General features: G+C 44.6%; 1 protein-coding gene across 2 annotated transcripts in view; it reads left to right on the top strand.

Annotated features, from left to right (window-relative positions):
- The window catches only part of LOC143283070 (1-aminocyclopropane-1-carboxylate synthase-like protein 1), a 55227-nt gene that overhangs the window by 30986 nt on the left and 14241 nt on the right, over positions 1 to 10000 (top strand). For both annotated transcript variants that reach the window (XM_076589100.1, XM_076589099.1), the window contains 4 exons: positions 986 to 1052; positions 4471 to 4568; positions 6496 to 6555; positions 7681 to 7781. In XM_076589100.1, coding sequence (XP_076445215.1) covers positions 986 to 1052; positions 4471 to 4568; positions 6496 to 6555; positions 7681 to 7781 — 326 coding nt within the window. The remainder of the gene's footprint in view (positions 1 to 985; positions 1053 to 4470; positions 4569 to 6495; positions 6556 to 7680; positions 7782 to 10000) is intronic.

Below are 10000 nucleotides of genomic sequence, written 5' to 3'. Positions count from 1 at the left end.
GGTGAGACAGAGAGAGGCGGGATCATGTGTGAGACAGAGGGAGGTGGGATCATGGGTGAGACAGAGAGAGGTGGGATCATGGGTGAGAGAGAGGTGGGATCATGGGTGAGACAGAGAGAGGTGGGATCATGGGTGAGAGGGAGAGAGGTGGTGAGACAGAGAGAGGTGGGATCATGGGTGAGACAGGAAGAGGTGAGATCATGGGTGAGACAGAGAGAGGTGGGATCATGGGTGAGACAGAGATGGGATCATGGGTGAGACAGAGAGAGATGGGATCATGGGTGAGACAGAGAGAGGTGGTGAGACAGAGAGAGGTGGGATCATGGGTGAGACAGAGAGAGGTGGGATCATGGGTGAGAGGGAGAGAGGTGGGATCATGGGTGAGACAGAGAGAGGTGGGATCATGGGTGAGACAGAGAGAGAGGTGGGATCATGGGTGAGACAGAGAGAGAGGTGGGATCATGGGTGAGACAGGGAGAGGTGGGATCATGGGTGAGACAGGGAGAGGTGGGATCATGGGTGAGACAGAGAGAGGTGGGATCATGGGTGAGACAGAGAGAGATGGGATCATGGGTGAGACAGAGAGAGGTGGTGAGACAGAGAGAGGTGGGATCATGGGTGAGACAGAGAGAGGTGGGATCATGGGTGAGACAGAGAGAGGTGGTGAGACAGAGAGAGGTGGGATCATGTGTGAGACAGAGAGAGAGGTGGGATCATGGGCGAGAGGGAGAGGCGAAAGTGGGGGAGGACTTTCAAAAGAACTGTTATGATCTCATCATTTTTAATCACCTGTGTGTGTGTGTGTGTGTGTGTGTGCGTGTGTGTATGTGTGTGTGTGCGCATGCGTGCATGCGTGTGTGTATGTGTGTGTGTGAATGCGTGCTGTGTGTGTGTGTGTGTGTGTGTGTGTGCTGTGTGTGTGTGTGTGTGTGTGTGAATGCGTGCGTGTGTGTGTGTGTGTGTGTGCACGCACGGACGGCACCAGCTCCTGGTGGCCACTGGCACCACAGCCATACTGGACACTCTGGCCTTCGGTCTGGCGGACCCTGGAGGTACGTCCTGGTTCTCCTCTCTCTCCTTTGTCTTCTCCTCTCTTCACCTGTTGAGTCCTGTGGTAACGCGTCCGCCTAGGAAGCGAGAGAATCTGAGCCCAGCGGTTCCAGTGCCACAGTCGACAGTATTTTCTCCCCCTCCGCTAGAGACCTTAAAGTTTATGGTCTGGACGCTAGTCATTCGGATGAGATGATAAACCGAGGTCCCGTGTGTGCAGCATGCACTTAGCGCACGTAAAAGAACCCACAGCAATTGTCCCTGGCAAAATTCTGTTAAAAGAAAAAAGAAAATCCACTTCGATAGGAAAACAAACAAAATTGCAGGCAGAATTTTTTTTTTTTTTAAAGGGGTGACGCTGTCAATGTAGACACACTGTCTCCCTGGGCAGAGCAGCCGGAAGTTCAGACAGAGAAATCTGTTGTGACAACAACAAAAAAAAAAGAGAAATTCAATCCAATCCAATCCAATCCACTATTCTCCTCTCGTTTCCTTTTTTTTTCCTCCTCTGTTCTCCTGTTGTCTCCTTCTTCTTCTTCTTCTGCGTTCACTCGTATGCACACGAGTGGGCTTTTACGTGTATGACCGTTCTTTACCCCGCCATGTAGGCAGCCATACTCCGTTTTCGGAGATGTGCATGCTGGGTATGTTCTTGTTTCCATAACCCACCGAACGCTGACATGGATTACAGGATCTTTAACGTGCGTATTTGATTTTCTGCTTGCACATACACACGAAGGGGGTTCAGGCACTAGCATGTCTGCACATATGTTGACCTGGGAGATCGTAAAAATCTCCACCCTTTACCCACCAGGCGCCGTCACCGTGATTCGAACCCGGGACCCTCAGATTGACAGTCCAACGCTTTAACCACTCGGCTATTGCGCCCGTCTCCTGTTGTCTCCCTTTTTCTCCTCTCTCCTGTTTTCCTCTCATTTCCTCTCCTCCTCCTCCTCCTCCTCTCCTCTGTTCTCCTGTCGTTAACCCTTTCACCGCCAAACTCTCCTTTATGCAGCAGCTAAGTAGAGTACCCATGTCACTGAAGGGTGACCAGATCATGGGTCTGTTATCCATGAACATACTGCTCTTAATGTTCGGTGGTAGGACAGGACATAATATTTTCTACACATCGCAGGGGGTCGGGGGGGGGGGAGTCCCAAGCTGTTCTTTGACACTATATTTTCTAGGTTTAGAGCACAAGGGAATTTTACACTCTACATTGACTGGCGGTGAAAGGGTTAATACAGGTGTGTGTGTGTGTCAAGTCAAGTCAAGTCAAATCAAGATTTTATTTCATGATGGTAAATTGAATAAGCAACAATTACTTTTTTTTACATCAAGCCATCTATGAAAATAATAATTTAAAAAATGATAATAAAAATAAATAAATAAAAATTTAAAAGAAGGGAAAAAAGAAAAAATAGGAGAAAGAGACAGAGAGAGAGAGAGAGAGAGAGAGAGAGAGAGAGAGAGAGAGAGAGAAGAAACAAGCAGATGAAGAGCAACAACAACAACAAAATGCATATACAAGAATATTGTGATAAAGAAATACACAACTGCATTTCCATTTCACACACACACACACACACACACACACACACACACACACACACACACCAACCACTGAACACAAAAACATACACAGCCAGTTTGTGTGTGTGTGTCCTTTTGACTCTGGCTGTGTCTGTATTCCTACAAATTATGCACGTCGTTATGTATAGTCGCTTGAAGAGCCTGTCACCTAGCTCTCAGCATGTCCCGTCACAGAGAGAGACAAGTGTGATTTGTCAGCTGACCTGGTCGGTCAGTTCTTGGCCAGTCAGTGAGTCCGGTCACTCATCGTCAGACTGCTTGGTCAGTTGTTTGGCTGTGTGGTCATTGAAACGAACTAGCCGGATGGGTTGGTCAGTGATAAAGTGTGGTGTCCTTCTGGTTCTCGTTGGTAGGTTAATTAGCTGAGTGATTTTGTTCTTTGGTTGTTTTGGTTATGTATGTATTTATTTATTTATTTATTTATCTGTTTGTTCGTTTATTTATCTATTTATCCATGTATTTATCTGTTTATTTATTTATTCATCTCGGCTGCTAAGACCTCAGCGGACCACACAGGCTCATATCAGGGTGGAAAAGTTATATCATCGATCCACTTAGAACTTGGAAAGACAAACAACAACAAAACGAGGGGGGGGGGGGGGAATGTAGGCACAAGTGAATTCCTATCCATACACATAAACCAAAAGATATGCCCATGCCGTTGACCGTTAGGTAAAGCCAACAGGCCCCTCACACGTCATGCTAGGCGCCAAAAAGAATATAACATAAGCATTGTCAAATTATCAAGTAATAATAATGCTGATATAACTACTGTTGTTGTTGTTATTATTGACTCACTTGTGTAAACAAAGTGAGTCTATGTTTTAACCCGGTGTTCGGTTGTCTGTGTGTGTGTGTGTGTGTGTGTGTGTCCGTGTGTCTGTGTGTCTGTGTGTCCATGGTAAACTTTAACATTGACATTTTCTCTGCAAATACTTTGTCAGTTGACACCAAATTTGGCATAAAAATAGGAAAAATTCAGTTCTTTCCAGTCATCTTGTTTAAAACAATATTGCACCTCTGGGATGGGCACAAAAAAATTTAAAAAAAGAAGCCTAATTATATGCAAACTGCATTTACTGTTATATTTATATTTTTTTGTATTCTCTAAACTTGGCACTTTGACCTCTTATTCTGACACAACAACAAGAGGAGTCATTATTATCATTTTTTGTTCAAACAGGAACTTCTTTTGCTAAGCATGGAATTTTTATTTATTTTGCAAACGTTTTGGTGCAGAGGGTAAAAAAGGGAAATTACTCTGTAATTAATGCTAGGGGACTTAATTTATCACAAGTGAGTCTTGAAGGCCTTGCCTCTCTTGTTGTTGTTCTTGTTGTTGTTGTTATGTGCTTATATGGAGCAAACTATAAATAATGGGCGCTAAGCGCCTCGCATGAAAGACATATATACAACAATGCATTATACTACACGACAGCTCTGCCGTGAAGACATAAAGGTAAATAAACACCAAAATAAAATGTTTTCTACACCGATACAAGTCCAGAAAAAGAAAAAGACCCCCCAAAAATATTCAAGTCTTTCTAGGAATATATATATATATATATGTGTGTGTGTGTGTGTGTGAATGGGCCAGCAAGGCAGACAAAAAAATATATTTTGAAAGAAAAGAAAGAGACGACAGAAACGAAAAAGTAAAACGCCAGAAACACGCAGAAAGCGTCAGAAAAGAGGACTATTTCTAGCACGTGAATGGTTGGTTGGTTAGGGTGGGTGGGTGGACTGGTTGGTTGGTTGGTTGGTTAGCTGGTTGGTTGAGTGGTTGTTTGGCTGGTCATTAACGTGCCGCTGACTGCCGTGTTGCAGACTACTTCATGGTGGCCAGTCCCTACTATTACCGGATCCGTAACGACATAGAGGACAGGGCCGGGGTGCACGTGCTGGAAGTGCCCCTCTCACCCAAGGTCAGTGTCCGTACGTTGTAGTGTGTGTGTGTGTGTGCTTATGTGTGTTTGTGTGTGTGTGTGTGTGTGCTTATGTGTGTTTGTGTGTGTGTGTGTGTGTGTGTGCTTATGTGTGTTTGCGTGTGTGTGTGTGTGTGCTTATGTGTGTTTGCGTGTGTGTGTGTGTGTGTGCTTATGTGTGTTTGCGTGTGTGTGTGTGTGTGTGCTTATGTGTGTTTGCGTGTGTGTGTGTGTGTGCTTATGTGTGTTTGTGTGTGTGTGTGTGTGCTTATGTGTGTTTGCGTGTGTGTGTGTGTGTGCTTATGTGTGTTTGCGTGTGTGTGTGTGTGCTTATGTGTGTTTGCGTGTGTGTGTGTGTGCTTATGTGTGTTTGCGTGTGTGTGTGTGTGTGCTTATGTGTGTGTGTGTGTGTGAGTATGTGTGTTTATATGTATGTGTGTATGTGTGTGTGTGTGTGTGTCTGTGTACGTGTGTTTGTGTTTCTGTGTGTGTGTGTGTTTTTGTGTTTTTTTTGGGGGGGGCGGGGTGTTATATGTGTGTGTTTTGTATGCTCACACACACACACACACACACACACACACACACACACACACACACACACACACACACACACACACTTGTACGCGCACACACACACAAACACACACACACGAGCGCGCGTGCACACACACGCACACACACACACACACACACACACACGTACACGCACACACACGTACACTCACACACACACACACACACACACACACACACACACACACACACAGCGCTGCCAGGTGTGGGGTTGTGTGGTGAGAAGAGGATGAAAAGAAAAGGTACAAAGTTAACATGGAGGCGTTTGGGTCAAGCCCTGCGGGAAAAAAAAAAAAAAAAAAAAAAGTCTTAAGTCTTTCAACTTTTCCGCGTCGTCTGTTTTTGAAAGCAGTACTTCCTTTCCATCACCACCACCACTCCTCCCCCCCCCCCTCGCCCCACTCCCCGTCCCCCTCCCCCACCCCTCCCCCCACCCCCGGCCCCTCCCCTTTTTTTTCTTTTTTTTCGTGATATTGAGCAGTTTATTGTTGGTTTTGTTTTACATGTCCAATATGATGATGATGATGACTATTGTTGGTGCTGCTGTTTTGCTTTTTCTCCTTTTAAAAACAAAATATTCTTGTAATTCAACCACCTGTACAAGAAAAAAATTAAATAAAAAAAAAAACTTGTCTACAAACACACACACACACACACACACACACACACACACACACACACACACACACACACACACACACACACACACACACACACCGGTAAGACGGGTTCTTGCTATCAATCAGAATCATTGACACTGAACTCCGGAGAAGTAGACCACACCTCTGTCTGAGCCTTGACACCTGACCGTGTCACTGGTGAACAGCGGGTCGTGATTCACGTGCTGAACTTCACACGTCACGTGCAGAACTAATACGTGGTCGAAATGCTGGTGACTGATTGGTTGAGGACAGTCTGTTGCAGCTGCGAACTTCTTCTTCTGCGTTCACTCGTATGCACACGAGTGGGTTTTTACGTGTATGACCGTTTTTACCCCGCCATGTAGGCAGCCATACTCCGTTTTCGGGGGTGTGCATGCTGGGTATGTTCTTGTTTCTATAACCTACCGAACGCTGACATGGATTACAGGATCTTTAACGTGCGTATTTGATTTTCTGCTTACATATACACACGAAGGGGGTTCAGGCACTGGCAGGTCTGCACATATGTTGACCTGGGAGATCGTAAAAATCTCCACCCTTTAACCACCAGGCGCCGTCACCGTGATTCGAACCCGGGACCCTCAGATTGACAGTCCAACGCTTTAACCACTCGGCTATTGCGCCTGTCGCAGCTGCGAACAAAACAGGTCGCTGTGACATGTCTGTGTGTGTGTGTGTGTGTGTGTTGACAGGTGGGCTTTGAGCTGACGGTCAGCAGTTTTGAGATTGTCTACAACTTGGCCAGGAGACAGGTAAAGAGGGAACAACTGATAAATTGATGTAAGATGATTTATTTCAGCGTCAATTTGAACGTAACTTTCAGTTTCTGAGTTACGTCAACTGTTCTCAAGGAGGCGTCACTGCGTTCGGACAAATTCATATACGCTACACACGTAAATGAAGCATCAGTTGTTTGGCAGTGTCCATATTTCTTCCCCTGTGTTTTTCGGTTAAAAGACGGAAAAGAAAGTTGTTTAATTGGTTAATAACATTGTAAATATATACTCTACGTTTCTTCTCCTCCACTCTTTGACTGACCTTCTTTACGTCTCTTGACAGGGGAAGAAATGTATAGTGTGTATAGAGATGTTATACTTATTTGAACAAATTTGCGTTTGTTTTTGTTTTCATCCCAAGATGACAAAAAATCGTAAAAAAAGGGGAAAAAACCCAACAAGCAGAGGGAAAGAAACGTGGACACTGCCAGTTGTTTGCTAAACATGTCTTTTTGTGGCAATATCCACAATTTTTCCCCTCAAGACGGAATGCGAAAATGAACATGTGTATTGTGTTGAACAACTGGGCGTGGACGTTGACTCCGCCAGTCACACAGAGGAGTGGAGGGGAAGAAATGAGGGTGTGACCGTCTCTGCGTGGCCGTCTTTGTCAATGAATGACGATGGTGATGACGGCAGTGGTGAATATTGTTGTCATTGATATTATTATAATTGTTGTGATCGTATTATCATCATCATCATCATCATCATTCTTATTATTGTTGTTATTACATCGTCATCATGGTTGCTGTTATTGTTATTATTATCTGCCAGCAGTAGGGGTGTATTGTCCGTTATGTTACAGCCTTCTCCAGCCTCCAGTATATTTACCATTATGTGTCTGTGTCTGAATTATGGAATCTTTTTTCTTTCTTTCTTTCTTTCTTTTTTCTTTTGTTTTTCTTCTTCTTCTTCTTTTTTTTTTTTTTTTTTTTTTTACGTCCATGTGTCCAATGTGTTACTGAGAAATGTCGATGCAGCGAGCACCTTTTTTCTGTCTGTAGATGGTTTTATCATCAGAGTTGGCTTTTTCAACATGATTTTGCCAGATTTGTTGAAGAATAGACACGATGGAACGGGTGGTGTGTTTGTTGTGTCCAGGGGAAGAAGGTGAAGGCCATTCTGCTGATCAACCCCAACAACCCCTTGGGGGATGTCTACACTCCCCAGCTCCTCACCGAGATCCTGCACTTCGCCTGCAGGTCAGTGCTGCACTGCTGGCAGTGGCGTTTGATTTTGTGATTCTTTTTTCTTGTTGTTGTTGTTGTTGTTGTATGTAGGACACGCTCTGCTGCCAAAAAAGCACATCTCTTTACTCAAGTATAGACAATAAAGTATGTGTATTGTGTTGTGGCTGGTTTGGAGAACCAATCTCCCCCCCCACCCCCACCCCCACTCCCCTCCCACGTCCCCCCTCCCCACCCCCACTCCCCTCCCACGTCCCCCCTCCCCACCCCCACTCCCCTCCCACGTCCCCCCTCCCCACCCCAACTCCCCTCCCACGTCCCCCCTCCCCTCCCACGTCCCCCCTCCCCCCCCCTTTTTTTTTTACCCTTCCCTCCTCCATCTCTCTGTTATTAGTAGAATCATTTATTTCTTTTATTATTATTATTATCAACATCATCATCCCCCCCCCCCTACCCCACCCTACCCCGTGGGGATGCCGGGGGTCTTTCAGAATAAACAGCATCCCCGCCTTCTGGAAATACTGTGCTAGAAATTTCCTCTTTACTGTCACTCTCTTTTATTTCTGTCTTCTTTTTTTTTTTCTATCTTCACTGTTGTCTCCTTTCTCTGCCTTCCCAGTCCACTCCCCTTTCTTTTTTTCAAGCAAGCCATGACACTTTTTTTTTCTCTCTCTTTTCCGCAGTCTGTGATGTACTGTCTGTGCTGTTTTGCTCTGGCGATTAGGTAGTGAGATGTAAACACTGGGATGGGCATTACTGTTCATTCCTGCAGTGTTATTTGACTGTATGGCCTTTTTATGTATTTTTTGTTTGGCTTTGAAGTGTTGTTGGGTTTTTTCCCCTTTTTTTACGATTTTTTGTCATCTTGGGATGACAAATTAAGCGGAATGGCTGGCGTCTTCAGCACAGCCTAATCTTATTTGCCATAAGGAGCTAAATGGTTAGGATAATGTGTCATAAACTGTGTTTATGTTATAGGCTTTTTGTTGTTGTTTTTTGTATGTGGCAGTTTTGTGTTGATGAGGTTGAGCATTTGTATGGTTTGACAGTCCTGATATAGCTCTGTGCGGTGGGATGGACTATAAGCAACAATTAACAATCATCATTGTTGTTGTTGCTGTTGTTATGAGCACAAGCGTATGTAAAAGTTCCTACGCCAACAAAAGGGTTGTCCCTGGCAAAATTCTGTTGAAAAAAAATCCACTTTGATCGTAAAACAGATAGATCCGCAGACAGAAAGAGAAGAAGAAGAAAAAACAAAGGTGGTGTTGCAGTGTGGCGTCATACTCTGCCTGAGGGAGAGCAGCCCGAATTTCATACACAGGAATCTGTTGTATCCTGATGTAAAACAAAACAATACGATTATTATCATCATTACGGTTATTATTATTATAATTATCATTAGTAGTAGCAGTATCATCATCATTATTGCTCTTGTTATTGTTGTGTTTTTGTTCTTGTTATTGTTGTTGTTAGGCCTGATAGTGTTTTTTGTTTGTTTGTTTTGTGTGTGTGTGTGTGTGTGTGTGTGTGTGTGTGTGTGTGTGTGTGTGTGTTCACATTCAAACTGACCTGCACTTACTCAGTTCGTGTAGCCAGTCAGTTAATCAACAAGATACTACGTTCTTCTTGATCTCAGTCACGGGCCTACCCATTGCCCATCGTGCCCAGTGGCATGTCAGTAGGGTGGCTACGAGGAACCGCCGTTCATGTCGTTGTTCTGGACCAGTCTCTAAAAGGTACCCCAGGTCATAGACACTAGAATGAGATATTAGTGTCTATGCCCAGGCTGTTCTTCAGGGTAACACACAGAGAATTGGACAGTCGTCTGATCCACGTGAGGAAGGATGAGGACTACTTGCATGTGGGTGCTCGCTCGCTCTCTCTCTCTCTGTCTCTCTGTCTCTGTCTCTGTCTCTCTCTCTCTCTCTCTCTCTCTCTCTCTCTCTCTCTCTCTCCTGTAATTGATGTAGATTAGCACAGACAGATTGGAAGAATGGGCCATGCCTAAAATCTTAATCCTTGAATAAACAAGAGAGGCAAGGCCTTCAAGACTCACTTGTGGCAAATTAAGTCCCCTCACATTAATTACAGAGTAATTTCCCTTTTTTTCTTTTTCTTTTTTTTTTTTTTTTTTTTTTTTTTTTTTTTTTTGCTGCCCCATCATCTGCACCATTTCAGTGGCATTACTCCCACGCCGCTCATTTAGATTCCCCCATACACGGCCACACCCG

Source organism: Babylonia areolata, chromosome 6 (assembly GCF_041734735.1).
Source record: "Babylonia areolata isolate BAREFJ2019XMU chromosome 6, ASM4173473v1, whole genome shotgun sequence".
NCBI lineage: Eukaryota > Metazoa > Mollusca > Gastropoda > Neogastropoda > Buccinidae > Babylonia > Babylonia areolata.
The sequence above is the reverse complement of the archived record's forward strand: the minus strand, read 5'-3'. Positions and strand labels throughout refer to the sequence as shown.